This window comes from Chiloscyllium plagiosum, chromosome 41 (genome assembly GCF_004010195.1).
Source record: "Chiloscyllium plagiosum isolate BGI_BamShark_2017 chromosome 41, ASM401019v2, whole genome shotgun sequence".
Lineage (NCBI taxonomy): Eukaryota > Metazoa > Chordata > Chondrichthyes > Orectolobiformes > Hemiscylliidae > Chiloscyllium > Chiloscyllium plagiosum.
In genome coordinates this window covers 11,262,619-11,277,882 of record NC_057750.1, presented here as the reverse complement: position 1 = coordinate 11,277,882, position 15,264 = coordinate 11,262,619, and the positions used below count along the sequence as shown (strand labels likewise).

At 42.2% G+C, this 15,264-nt stretch overlaps 1 protein-coding gene across 1 annotated transcript in view; it reads right to left on the bottom strand.

Annotated features, from left to right (window-relative positions):
- Positions 1–970: 970 nt before the first annotated feature.
- blvrb (biliverdin reductase B) overlaps positions 971–15,264 on the bottom strand; it is an 18,747-nt gene continuing 4,453 nt past the window's right edge. Inside the window, exons 2-5 of the mRNA XM_043680946.1 lie at positions 12,108–12,269; positions 10,324–10,413; positions 5,071–5,202; positions 971–1,254 (exon numbers count right to left, since the gene is read on the bottom strand). Coding sequence (XP_043536881.1) covers positions 1,094–1,254; positions 5,071–5,202; positions 10,324–10,413; positions 12,108–12,269 — 545 coding nt within the window. The 3' untranslated portion in view covers positions 971–1,093. The remainder of the gene's footprint in view (positions 1,255–5,070; positions 5,203–10,323; positions 10,414–12,107; positions 12,270–15,264) is intronic.

Here is a 15,264-nt window from a genome sequence, read left to right as displayed (position 1 = left end):
CCTTCACCCAGCCACCTCACATATGTGTACGGAATCAGTCTGTTCTCTCACCAGATGTGGGTCATTAGTAATATTTCAGCCTCAGAATCGGAGGGTTGCTGATTCAAGTCTACTTCAGAGACCTGAGCACATAATCTCACCTGCGCAGGACTGAGACATAAAGTCATTCATTGGCTACGACATAAAAATAAGGCATACGCTGTCCCTTCTGGGAAATGTTAAAGATCTTTTGGCACCTTGTCAAAGAAGAGCAGGAAAACTCTTCCCAGTGTCCTGGAATCAACATCATTGACCTGGATTATTTATTCGCCCCACTGTTTCTTTTTGTTGAAGCTTGCTTTGAGCTGCTGTGTTTCCTGCATTACAACAGTAACCACACTTTAAAAGTACTTTGGGGGTGTCCTGAGGTCTCTAAATAAGGGCAGCAGTGTCTGTGGTAGTTGGAGGCATGAGTTGAGGGGGGATTGGTTTTGCAAAGAATGGTGGTATTCCCAGAGGGAACAGGGAGAAGGGTTTAAAAAAAACACAGTATGGTATGATTTCAGAGAACAGCATAAGAATTCTCCCTGGCTGATTTTTTTTTTGTGTTTGCAGGATCTTGCTGTGTATAAATTGCTTATTCTCCATATACCCCCCTCCCCCAAATACACACACCCCTAACCCCTGCGATGGTTGAAGCAGGTTTATGTCAATCAATCACTATCTTGTTGGAACCTGGGACCGATCTGGTCAATTTTAGAAACACACCCAGGGAATGGATTGGACCATACCATACCATCACTTGAGCATTTAGGGGCCCTATTGTGGCACAGTGGTAATGTTTCCACCTTGGAACTAGAGGTTTGCATTCAAGTCCCACCTGATCCAGAGGTATGTAATAATATCACCGAACAGATTGATTTGAAAAAGAAGTTCACTTTTTTTAAAAACACAAAACATTCACAGCCACAGGAACTTTCAAGGAGTCTTGTAGATTTATGTCATTTATTATTCTGACTTCTGATGAAAATTTTTTTTTAGAAAAAGAGATAATGTTAACAAAAGCACCACACACTCTCCACCAATTGCAAGCCTCTGCCAATTGCAAGCTGTATCACGAATGTGTATAATTTCCGGACACACAGACAAAATTCCCATCGTATTCTGAAGTCGTCAGGCACTTGAGGAAGAAATGTCCCAAGTCATGTTTGGAGATGACCCGGCCTCCCCTTGCATTCACTGACACAGTGTAAGCCTCAGTTAAGGGTTGATCATCTGAAAGGGAAAGAGAGCAATTTGTAACAGAAGTTTGGGATTAGGAGGATACAAATTACTGGGAGAGTGATTCAATTAGGAATGCTGTGAAAAGGAGGAAATTCACAGGGATATGGGGATAGGGATAAATAGGAATATTGGGATAGAGAGACCATATAGGAATATCGGGATAGGGAGACCATATAGGAATATCAGGATAGGGAAGATAGAAATGAACTGGGATAGGGAAGTTACAACTGAAATATCTGGATAGGGTGCAAACAAAGCCTTTTGGATAGTAAGAGGAAGAATTTCCAAGCCAACACACAACCCTAGCTCCAACCCATAGAATTTCTTTCCAGCAGTAATCTGCATTGAACACTACTGCTACAAACACGAGACAATCTAATAGTGAATACTGGAAAAACTTGACTTACCCAGAGCCAGAGTTAAAGAGAGTCTTGGAGAGCTGCAACAGAGAAAAAGGCCCTTTGACCCAATGACAGGTGCCTGTCAAAAAAAATAACCACCTATGGCTCAGTGGTTAGCACTGCTGCCTCACAGCGCCAGGGACCCGGGTTCAATTCCTGCCTCGGGCAACAGTCTGTGTGGAGTTTGCACATTCTCCCCGTGTCTGTGTGGGTTTCCTCTCGGTGTTCCAGTTTCCAAAGATGTACAGGTTAGGTGAACTGGCCGTACTAAATGGCCCATAGTGTTAGGTGGATTAGTCAGGGGTAAATATAGGGGGTGGGTTTCTCTTTGGGGGGGGGTCAGTGTGGACTTGTTGGGCCAAAGGGCCTGTTTCCACATTGTAGGTAATCTAATCTAAGTATTCTAATCCCAGTTTCCAGCCCTTAGCCCATAGCCTTGGACAGAATGGCAAGACATTTGCTGCCACAGGTAACAGTTTAAGTGAATTCTGTAGATGCATTGAAGGGGAAGCTAAACAACATGGTGGAAAAAGCAATAGAACGGTATGTTTGATGAAAAAGGGTTGGAAAGGGTTGCTGTGAAACATAAATATCACATGGAACTGTCGTTAGAAAAGTCATTGTTTTCAACACATACTCAGAAACATTATCACAATCTGATTTGTCGCTTCATAGCTTTACTACAGATTACCCTGGAAAGAATTTCTAACCAAGATCATACTATATTGGATGTAAAAGAGGTTTGATCTGACTTCATAATGCAATCCTTAATTTATCATGAGGTTTGGGATTCGGGATTCTAGTCTGCAATGCTCCCTTAGATTGCATAGTTTCTATTCTTAGATTATGCTACATCTGTGGGTGGCACGGTAGCACAGTGGTTAGCACTGTTGCCTCACAGCGCCAGAGACCCGGGCTCAATTCCCGCCTCAGGCGACTGACTGTGTGGAGTTTGCACGTTCACCCCGTGTCTGCGTGGGTTTCCTCCGGGTGCTCCGGTTTCCTCCCACAGTCCAAATATGTGCAGGTCAGGTGAATTGGCCATGCCAAATTGCCCGTAGTGTTAGGTAAGGGGTAAATGTAGGGGTATGGGTGGGTTACGCTTTGGCGGGTCGGTGTGGACTTGGTGGGCCGAAGGGCCTGTTTCCACACTGTAATGTAATCTAATCTAATCTATTCATACTGTATTGCATCCAAGTCTCTGTCTTAACCAAGAGTGACTCCTGTCTAATAAAAGAAAAACCCTCTTATTTACACACATACTGATCTCTAATATACACCTCTCTAGTACAGGTTACTCCATTCTTTCAGACTCACAATAGCATGTGACTGCTGATGTTAGCATTACAATAGTATTTATAGCACAAAAATAGAAAAATACAGAAGAACATTAGCATAGAGTTGATTAAAATAGAATTATCAGGATAGGATGCAAACAGAAATTTTGGCAATAGAGGACAGACACCAGAATATCAAGGTAGGAATGATACAAGAAAGGAAGAATTTCCACTGCACAGGGTAGAAAACTACTGAATTGTAATTTTGGAACATGCTGAGGATGTAGAAAGTGACTTTAAGTGCAAAATGCTTCCTTTACAAATATGCAAATGTGTGCAAAATTCATCCCAACTGGAGAATGCTTTCAAATAAAAAGTAAAATTTCAACCAACTCTTGAAGAATTCTCAGAAAACGAAGTGTGACTTTGGTTGACGTATGTTTGACTGCCACCAGAGCAGTGTTCTGGTGCCATCTGGTGGTTGAACTTAGATTATGCTACATCTTGCAGAATACAACCTTGTATGGAGGGCGCTGGGGAGTGTTGCTCAATAACAGGAGCTATGGGTACATGTGCATAGTTCCTTGAAAGTGGAGTCGCAGATACACAGGGTGGTGTAGAAGGCATATGCTTTCATTGGTCAGTGCATTGAGTATAGGTGTTGGGTTGTTATGTTACAGCTGTACAGGGCATTGGTTAGGCCACTTTTGGAATACTGCATTCAATTCTGGTTTCTCTGCTATCAGGATGATATTGTTAAACTTGAAAGGGTTCAGAAAAGGTTCACAAGGATGTTGCCGGGATTGGAGGGTTTGAGCCGGGATAGGGAGAGACTGACCTTATAGAGAGGTTTATAAAGTCATGAGGGGCAGAGATATAGTGAATAGCCAGTGTGCTTTTTCCAGACTAAGGGAGTTGAAAACTAGAGGACATATGTTTAAGTTGAGAGGCAAAAGATTTAAAAAGGGACCCAAGGGGCAACTTTTTCACAAGAGGATGGTGTGTGTATGGAATGAGCTGCCATAGGAAATAGTTGTAAAGAGGTGCTGGAAAAGCACAGCAGGTTAGGCAGCATCCAAGGAGCAGGCGAATCAACATTTCGGGCATAAGCCCTTCATCAGCATTCCTGATGAAGGGCTTATGCCCAAAATGTCGATTCTCCTGCTCCTCGGATGCTGCCTAACCTTATGTGCTTTTCCAGCGCCACACTTTTCGACTCTGATCTCCAACATCCACAGTCCTCACTTTTTTCCTGCCAGAGGGAGTGGTAGAGGCTGGTACAATTACAACATTTAAAAGGCACCTGGATGAGTATATAAATAGGAAGGGTTTAAAGGGATATGGGCCAAGTGATGGCAAATGGGACTAGATTAATTTAGGATATCTGGTCATCATGGATGAGTTGCACTGAAGATTCTGTTTCTATGCTGTACATCCCTATGACTCTCTACTTCCTGTGGAATATTTTATTGAACAGGGTAGTATTTGGAGAGCTGAGAATGTGATGATAAATCTGTTTGTAGTTAAAACAGTGTTATTGCATAAAGTGAGCTATAGTTTTTAAAAGAGTGTAAATGTGAGTGTCAATACCTCATTATCTTTAGCAATGCTGTTTCTCAGAGTAATTAGTTGTGATGTTCTGGTATGGGTCATTATTGCAAAGTTTCTGGCAGCCTGCAGTGATGGGACAGACATTGTAACAGCATGGACAGCATGTGCCAATCATGCAGTTGCATTAGCATCAATGCAGCCTTTCAAATTATCTTTCAAGTGAGGAACTCTCATTCTAATAATTGTGAGTGAAAACCTTTCTCACCATCTTCCCTGTAGATATTTTGCCAATGATTTTGAACCCACTTACCAGTAAGAATAATTTTTCTGTATTTGCATTGGCAAAATATCTTCAACATAATCGTAGAATCCCTATAGCGTGAAAGCAGGCAATTCAGCCCATCAAGTCCACAATGACCCTCCGAAGAACATTTCTCCCAGACCTACCCTATTCCTGGTAAGCCTGCATTTCCCACAGCTAATCCACCCAGCCTCCACATCATGCTTCCATTTAGATTGGATGTCTCTGCCCCATGTCCTGCAGTAATTTTAGTCAAACACAGTAAAGATGATCTCACTGTCAATGTGAGGTGGAAATACAGCCACATAATCCAGCCCAGAATTCTTCAATACTTCATACATCGTCTGGTGATCCTTTGTGACATCCAGCAATCGTGGTGGGATCTTGGCTTTGTCCCATAAAAGGAATGCTGTAGAAATAGAAAGAACACATCAACTGCCTTCATCTCTCACCACCCTAACTGGAAGAGACATCTCCACAAATATTCCCATCCTCACCGACAGGGGAGCCTAGCACATTAGTGCAAAAGGCAAGGCTGAAGGGTTTGCCACTATCATCAGCCAGAGGTACCAAATGGACAATCCATAGAGTCATAGACAATCCATCTTGGCACCTTCCTGAAGACCCTAGCATCACAGATGTCAATTCAGTTCACTCCACATGAACCCCATGCAAAGAAGTCAATAGGATATTGTAATGATACTATGGCTTTAAGAAGTGTGTATTGCCCTGGTTTTATTTGGAGAGAGGTTTTAAGGAAGCGGTATCAAGCTGTCTATTGAAAGCTCATAAAATAACACCTTGAGAGGCTTTGGATGTTTTTAAAAAGTTGGAACAATAGAAGCAGCCTGAATGGGTGGGGCCAACTCCTACAGAAACAGGATTTTTAGTTTTTCATTAGCAGTCGCTGCTGGGGTTTTGAAACTAAATGTGGAAACTGTTTTTCCTTTCTCGGTTACAGCTAAAAGTTGGGGGTTCTCTTGCTGCTGGAATTGCACGTGAGACAATCTGTTTTTCTGAATTTGCCTTTGTCGAGGGTTTGTGGGATGTTACTATATTGGAATAGTTAATTAGCAATAGTTACTTTATCTATTATTTTGTTAAGTATTTCAATAGTTACAGCTGAGCCAATTATTTTCTTTATTTTTTCTTTTATTGTATTTTAACTATAGAGCATGAATAAAGTGTATTTTGCTTCAAATCTGATAGTTTAACCAATCAAATTGCATCTGGAATGCAATACTTTACACCTACATTTAAAATAAGCAAAAAGTTAGGGTCTAAACTGTCTTTCTTAATACATTTTGAGGGGCTTTGGTCTGGTCCATAACGATATTGAGGAACTGAATACGGTGAAGTCTTTGGATCTGACAATATTCTGGAAATAGTTCAACAGCACAATCTTAAGTACTATCTGTGCACCAAGCCAAACTGTTCCAGTACAGTTACAACATTGACATTGACCCAGTAATGCGGAAAATTATCCAGGTATGTCCTACTCAATAAAGGCAGGACAATTCCAACCCAGTCAACTGCTGCCCTTCCAGTCTCCTCTCAAACATCAAAGTGATGGAAGGTGTCATCAACAATGCTTTTAAACCAGTGTTTACTTTCCTATAACTTGCTCATTGATACTCAGTTTGGATTTTACAGGGCCACTCAGCTCCTTAACTCACTACAGCATTGGTACAAAAATGGACAAAAAAAGAGAAGGTGAGATTGACTACCCTTGACATTAAGGCAACATTTGACTGAATGTGGCATCAAGGAACCCCAAACAAGGAGTCAATGGGAATCGGGAGAAGATTCTTTGCTGGTTGAAGTCAAACTGAGCACAAGGGAAAATGATTATCGTTATTGGAAATCAGTTATTTCAGCAAAATTCTGCAGAGTATTTCCCGATACCCAAACATCTTTAGCTGTTTCATTAATTAGAACATAAGAACTAGGAGCAGGAGTAGGCCGTCCGCCCCCTTGAGCCTGCTCTGCCACTCAATAAGACCTTGGCTGATCTTTTCATGGACTCAGTCCCACTTACCCGCATTTTCCTCATACCCCTTAATTCCTGTATTTTTCAAAAAAGTATCTACCTTGGCTTTAAAAGCATTTACTGAAGTAGCGTCAACTATTTCCCTGGGCAAGGAATTCCATAGATTAACAACCCTCTGGGTGAAGAAGTTCCTTCTCAGTTCAGTTCTAAATCTGCTTTGTCTAATCTTGACGCCATGCTCTCTTGTCCTGGTTTCACACCAGTGGAGACATCCTATCTATTTCTATTTTATCGGTTCCCTTCATAATTTTATATGTTTCTATAAGATTCCCCCTCATTTTCCTAAATTCCAATGAATAAAGTCCCAACCTACTCAGCCTTTCCTCATAAGCCAAACCCCTCAACTCTGGAATCAACCTAGTGAACCTCCTCTGCACCCCTTCAGTGCCAGTACATCCTTTCTTAAGTAAGGAGACCAAATCTGCATACAGTATTCCAAGTGTGGCCTCAACAGCACCTTGTACAACTGTAACATTACCGCTCTGCTTTTAATCTCAACCCCTTTAGCAATGAAGGACAAAACTCCATTTGCTTTCCTAATTACTTGTTGTACCTGCAGACCAACCCTCTGTGATTCATGCACAAGGACACCCAGGTCCCTCTGCAAATCAGCATGCTGCAACTTTTTACCATTCAAGTAATAATCTATTTTGCTGTTACTCCTACCAAAATGTATGACTTCACATTTACTAACATTGTATTCTGTCTGCCAGACCATTGCCCACTCACTCAATGTATCTATGTTCCTCTGCAAAGTTTCACAGTCCTCTGCACACTTTACTCTGCCACTCATCTTAGTGTCATCAGCAAATTTTGACACATTACACATGGTCCCCAACTCCAAATCATCTCTATAAATTGTAAATAATTGTGGTCCCAACACCGATCCCTGAGGCACACCACTAGTTGCTCATTGCCAGCACAAAAAGCACTCATTTATCCCCACTCTTTGCTTCCTGTCAGTCAACCAATCCTCTACCCATGCTAATAATCTACCCCTAGCACCATGCATCCTTATCTTATGCTGCAGCCTCATGTGCGGCACCTTGTCAAAGGCCTTTTGGAAATCTAGGTACACCACATCCACTGGGTCCCCGTTGCCTACCTTGCTTGAAATGTCTTCACAGAATTCCAAAAGATTTGTGAAGTATGACCTGCCCTTCATGAGCCCACGCTGCGCCTGTACAGTAAACAATTTGTTCCAAGCTGCCTTGCCATTGGTTCCTTGATAATAGATTCAAGCATCTTCCCCACTACAGAGGTTAAGCTCACTGGTCTATAATTACCCATCTTTTGTCTACATCCCTTTTTAAACAGTGGTGCCATCTTTGCTATTTCCCAATCTGCTGGGTTTGCTCCAGAGTCCAGCAAATTCCAGAAAATTACCACCAGTCCACCTGCTATTTCTCCCGTCATCTTTTAGTACCCTGGGATACATTTCATCAGGGCAAAGAGACATCTATTCTTAGCTCCATTAGCTTAGCCAACACTAACTCTTCCGTAATAACAATTGTTTCTAGGTCCTCACCTACCTTTGTCCCCTTGCCACTTACTGGCATGTTATTAGTATCCTCTGCTGTGAAGACCAATGCAAAAGTACCTGTTCAATGCTTCAGCCATTTCATCACATCCCATAACTAACTGCCCCTTCTCATCCCCTAAAGGACCAACATTTACTTTAGCTACTGTTCTTCATTTCATATATTTATAGAAACATTTGCTATCTGTCTTTATATTCTGTGCTAGTTTTTTCTCATACTCTATCTTACTTTATAGCTCTTTTTGTGGCTGTTGACTTTTAAAGTTTTTCCAATCTTCTGGATTCCTGCTGTTTTTGGCCACTTTGTATGCCTTCTCTTTCACTTTGATAGCCTGCCTTATTTCCTTAGACACCCATGGCAGATTACCCCCTCTGCTTACAGTCCTTCTTTCTCACTGGAGTATACTTTTGCTGGGTCCTTTGAAACATTTCTTTGAAGGTCCTCCACTGCTCATCAACTGTCGCACCATAAAGTCTCTGTTTCCAGTCGACTTTAGTCCTCAAGCACCAATCAAGACTCCTCAGATACCGAAGCAGTACATGTCCAAATATAGCAAGACCTGGGTAACATTCAGGCACGTGCTGGTAAGTGCCAGGAAATGATCATCTCTAATAACACAGAATTCAACCAGCACCACTTAACATTCAATGGCATTACCATTGCTGAGTTCCCAACTATCAGTGAATTATCACTTACCAGAAACCAAACTGGGCCAGTCATATAAATACTGTGGTTCCACAAGATCTCTTGTATACCGTAGATTAAAAATTATGACCCTCTTTCAAATCTAACTTCATAGGTTAAGGGATGGTTTGCCTCTCTCATTCCATTATCATATTGAAATGGAGTACAATTGCCTGCAAAATGTTGACGTGTTTAGGTTGCAATTAGTAATTTCTTGCTCAGTTGGTCTCTGAATATTTTACTAAGATGCAGAGTTTTCTGACTCTCTCTGCTTTCTCGTCAAGACCTTGGTTATTCATTTGATTTCGTGTTAAATGACTCTTAATACAGTTGTGCAGACTGTTAGATATGGGTTTAGCAGGGCAGTAAAAACTCCCAATTTAGATATTCAAAATTATGGGGCCGACTTGACCTCCCAGTCACCGCCCATTTTAATTCCCCTTCCCACTCCCTTTCCAACATCACTATCCTCGGCTTCCTCCATTGCCACAGTAAATCAGACCACAAATTGGAGGAACACCTCATCTTCCGCCTAGGCAGCCTACAGCTCGGAGGACTTAACACTGAGTTCTCCAATTTCAAAAAACCACCCTTCCCATCCCTGACTCCCTTTCCAGCCCCTCTCCCTTGCTTCCATTCCTCTGATCAACCCGTCCTTCCAGCTGCCAACCGGATTAATTGCTCTCAGCTACAAACCAGGTTGTACCCTCGACCTGTGTTTACCTATGCCTACCTTACCACCCTGCCCCCTCCCCACCCAACCCTCCCCCCCCCACTTATCTGCAGCTCCCCTTACTCCCACCCCCCATCCTGAAGAAGGGTTACTTCTGAACTGTTGACTTCTCCACCTCCTGATACTGCCTGGCTTGCTGTGTTCTTCCAGCCTCCTGCCTGTCTATTTTGGATTCCAGTACCTGCAGTATTTTTTGTCTCCAACACCATTGAATGGCAAAGTGTTTACCACTTAGAAGATGAAATAACATGAGAATAAAGGGTCATCTATGGCTTAGTTTATAGCATTCTCACATCTCAATTAGAGGTTTGTCGGTTCGTTGGAAATACTTCAGCACAGGAGCTAAATAACACAGTCAAGCATCTTCCACAGCACTAACTGTGGAAGTCAGTCAAATGAATTGGGAGATTCAATTTATTTCTCCTCCCTCTTCAGTAATAAAATGCTTCTGTCTCAAAGTTATAAAAGTTGCTATATAAATATAAGTCTTTTGTTTCTTTGGGCTATCAGCCTGAAACTCACTTGACATGCAGGCCACCACCTTTCTCACATTGTGGGCCTTCATCGCTTCAACAATGTTCTTGGTTCCCTCAGACATCATTGTGGTGGGGCCTGTAGAGGCAGAAACATACAAAGGCAATACAAAGTAGTGAGTATGACAGTGTTGCTCCAAGTCCAACGCTCATTTATAGGCTTTACACTCCGAGGTTTAGTGCTGAAAGAGTCACATCTACAAGGATTGTAACAAGTCTTTTGTCATGTGATTTAATTACCACATCTAAGAGTTTGGGTTCATTTCAGACTGGTCAACAAGAAGGCAAGGTCAGGAAATGTCTTTAAACTTAGGGTTCTTTAGAAATCTGTTTATTGATTATCAAGTTCTAACCATAACAAACACACTGGGTGGTACGGTGGCTCCATGGTGGCTCACCATTGCCTCACAGCGCAGGGACCCAGGTTCAATTCCAGCCTTGGGTAAGTGCCTGTGTGGGTTTCTTCTGGGTGCTCCAGTTTCCTCCCACAGTCCAAAGATTTGCAGGTTGGGTGGACTGGCCATGCTAAATTGCCCATAGTGTTTTGGCCAGTTGGATTAGCCATAGGATATACAGGGTTACAAGGATAGGGGTGCTGGATTGATGCTCTTCAGAAGGTCGGTGTGGATTTAATGGGCTGAAAGGCCTCTTTCCACACTGTAGGGATCGTATGATTCTATAATCATTTGAAATATACCAGACTCTAATTGCAGTACAGAAAGACTATTCTGCACTTGTGCTTCTATCAATCACTAGGCTGAAGGCCTCATTGTATGGTGGAGGGTGGGAGTACTAGGAAGGGAAGTCTATGACTCATTGTCTTGTAGCTGACAGCCAGTGGATAAAGGGGAAGCCTTGTAAGGCTGGGGTGTACATGAGTCGTCTGTCCCCCTCACCACACCAAATCACATACAACCCTCTAAGTCATGTCATAAAGCATCCAAAAAATAACAAAAATATCAGGTGAAGGAACAAAAAGGACATGTGAACGATGACAAACATGCCTCAACACCATAATATAAGAGAAAAAAGCTTTTTCTCCACAGCAATGAAAGGGTAACATGATTTTCCCTTTCAAAAATGTTGATACAAATATGTACACCCAGACTGGGTGATGATATCAGCAACCCCATCACTCTATACCCTTCCAGTAGGAGGCCTAAAGCCTTTACCATGTCAGACCATTATTGGATGGCATTAGTGAGTCACCTAGCACTCAATGAGCAATAGAAGGGTAACTCATTGAATCCAAGGGAACGAAAATTCAGCAGCTACCTGAGCAAACCAATCATCAGTAACATTGATGGGAAGGGGTCTGCCCATTTGATCTTGTCAATGTTGGCCCCTCTATTGGTTAAAGTTTGTAATTACAGCATGACAAGTTTATATAAGAAATTTCTAACATAAATGCTGACACAGGAATACATAACAGAGAAAGCTGTATATTGACTGAATAGTTTTAATAAGTGAACGAATGAATGATAGATCTATACAAGAAACCAATTTGCATGTCAGAAATGTAGATGATTTATGTTGACAGTGAAGTGACATCACAGAAACAGCTCATTGACCCAACGCTTTATGCTGGTGTTGATGCTCCAGATGAGCCTCCCCCTATTTTGGGTCATCTCACCTCACCAGAATATCTTCCTATTCCTTTTTCCTTCATTTGCTTATCTACTGTCTTTTAAACTCATCTATGATATTTCAACATAACCACGTCATATGAAGAGAGTTCAATTTAGCTGCTCATAGCCTTGCAGAGAGACTTACTCAGGTCATTCCTGGTTCCCAGAATAATGATGACTCCGTCCTGACCTTTGACTGCCTTCTGGACATCTTCCTTGTTCAGAACATCACCGACTATGACGTGTAATCCTTTGCATTCAGCTGGAAGTCTGGCTGGATCACGGACCAGAACAGTGACCTCATAACCTACAAGAAACAGGGCGCGTGTGTAATGGGCAAAAAACTGATGTTGAACCACTTTGACCAAGGACAATCCACCCAGAATAGTTGCTCCAGATTTGATTTTGTTCTCAAATTCAGCAAGTTTCCCCACTTGACATTTACTAACAGACATTGCAAATTATACCAAGGAATTATGTCACTGTACAATTTAACCTGTAGACTTCATGTTATCAATTTCAACAGAATCAATTATGTCTAACTGTGCATCAAATTTTAAATATGTTTAATCAACTAGTTCAGACACACCTCTAAGGCAGGTGGGACTTGAACCCAGGACCTTTAGCCAATAGGTAACCAGTTTGTTTTATTCTGGTTCTCGGCTTCCTTCCAACCTTTTGAAGCTGCAAAACACTAGAATCTTTACACAGAAATTGCCAATTAGCATCAAACTATTTAGCAGTATCTCTGTGAATGTAGCAGCTGTTAACTATATATTAATTGACTTTAATTATACTCAGATGGAGGTCAATTAGTGGTTTCACCTGAGCAGATATAAGGAGACACTCTGTCAAATGGAGGTGTGTTTGAAGTAAGAGATTTTACTTTAATGTTGTGTTCTGTAAATAAACATTGTACTGTTTATTTACTGCAGTTCTATCCTCCAACAACTGACTTTCTTAAATATAAGAAGTGATTTGACTCATTTGATGGTAGACGTAGGAGTAATTCCTCTGAGACAGTTGTGGCTGTATGGGACATTAGTTAGGCCACTTTTGGAATACTGCATTCAATTCCGATCTCCCTGCTATAGGAAAGATAGAGTCATAGAGATATACAGCATGGAAACCGACCCTTCGGTCTAACCTGTCTATGCTGACCAAATATCCCAACCCAATCTATGTTGTAATACTTGAAAGGGTTCAGAAAAGATTTACGAAGATGTTGCCAGGGTTGGACGGTTTGAGCTAGAGGGAGAGGCTGAGGCTATTTTCTCTGGAGCATCAAAGGCTGAGGGCTGACATTATAGATGTTTATAAAATCATGAGGGGGTAGGGATAGGGTAAATAGACAGTCTTTTCCTTAAGGTTGGGGAGTCCAAATCTGGGGGCATAGGTTTAAGGTGAGGGAGTAAAGATTTAAAAGGGATCTAAGGGGCAAGCTTTTTATAGACGATGGTGCTGTATGGAATGAGCTGCCAGAGGAAGTGGTGGATGCTAGTACAATTACAAAATTTAAAAGACATCTGAATGGGTATATAATAGGAAAAGTTTTGAGGGATATGGGCAAAATGCTGACAAGTGGGACTAGATTAATTCAGGATATCTGGTCAGCATGGAGTTGGGCTGAAGAGTTTGTTTCTGTGCTCTACATCTCTGTGACTCTATGACAGACCTGTGATCCAGTTAGCTTATTTTTATATTCATTCATGGGATGTGATTGTTGTTGACTGGGCTGGTATTTATTGCTGACCCCTAACTGCCCTTAAGATGGTGTTGGTGTAGATACACCCGTAGTGCTATTGGCTCCAGGATTTTGACCCTGGCGGATCGACAATATAGTTCCAAGTCAGTAGTGGATGGTTTGGAAGGGAACTTTCAGATATGCCATATCTGCTGTTATTGCTTCTCTAAGTGGCAGGAGTTGCAGGCAACATTTCTAATTTTCTTCTCAACAGTGCGGGCCTCCAAGAATCATTAGATTAGATTTTAGATTAGATTTAGATTACATTACAGTGTGGAAACAGGCCCTTCGGCCCAACAAGTCCAAACCGACCCACCGAAGCACAACCTACCCATACCCCTACATTTACCCCTTACCTAACACTACGGGCAATTTAGCATAGCCAATTCACCTGACCTCCACATCTTTGGAGTGTGGGAGGAAACCCACGCAGACACGGGGAGAACGTGCAAACTCCACACAGTCAGTCGCCTGAGGCGGGAAATGAACCCGGGTCTCTGGCGCTGTGAGGCAGCAGTGCTAACCACTGTGCCACCCAATCATATGTGGCATCGACTTTCAGAACCAGAGGTCAGTGTCATAATCAGCCAACATTGATCGTTGTCACTCACACAGCCACATAGCTTAAAGGGAACATTAGTTGCAAGTGTGGAAGGTGCCATCTCTCAAGCTTTGATGAGTTGTTTGCAGTGCAGCTTGCAGGTGGTGGACAGGCTTTGGGGAATCAAGTTGTGATTACTCATCTCACAATTCCCAGCCTCTCATCTGCTGTCATAGTCACAGTATTCATATGGCTGGTCAAGTCCAGTTAAGTTTCTGGTCAATGCCAACCCCAGTTTGCTGATTGTGGGGTATTCAGCAATGGTGATTCCTGGATAGAAAGAATATTACTCTACAGCTCTGGTCATTGTTCCAGACTAAACATAAATGTAAAAGTGCATTTTATCTCAGCACCCAAAATTCCGAGTGAACTGTAACACTACCACCGCTGAATGTTTAGGGAAGTGGTCAAGCTCTCTCTTGCTGGATTTCGTCATTGTGTAACACTTATAGTAGCTTGAATTGAATTTATTGTCACGTGTACCGAGGCACAGTGAAAAGCTTTGTCTTGCGAGCAATACAGGCAGATCACAGAGTGAAGCAGCATAGATAAGTAAATAATAGGTAAACAGCAGCAAAACAAAATCACAGTTACAGGGAAATGCAAAGAGTTTGTGAATCCATTCAGTATTCTAACAACAGTAGGGTAGAAACTGTTTCAAAACGGGCTGGTGCATGTGTTCAGGCTTCTGTACCTTCTCCCCGATGGTAGAGGTTGTAGAAAAACATTGCCAGGGTGGGATGGATCTTTGAGAATGCTGGCGGCCTTTCCTTGACAACGGGCCTGGTAGATGGATTCTATAGATGGGAGGTTGGCCTTGTGATTGTCTGGGCCAAGTTCACCATTCTCTGTAACCATCTCCGATCTTGAATGGTACAGTTGCCATACCAGGTAGTGATACATCCAGACAGAATGCTCTCGATGGTGCACCTATAAAAGTTGGCAAGGGTATTTGCC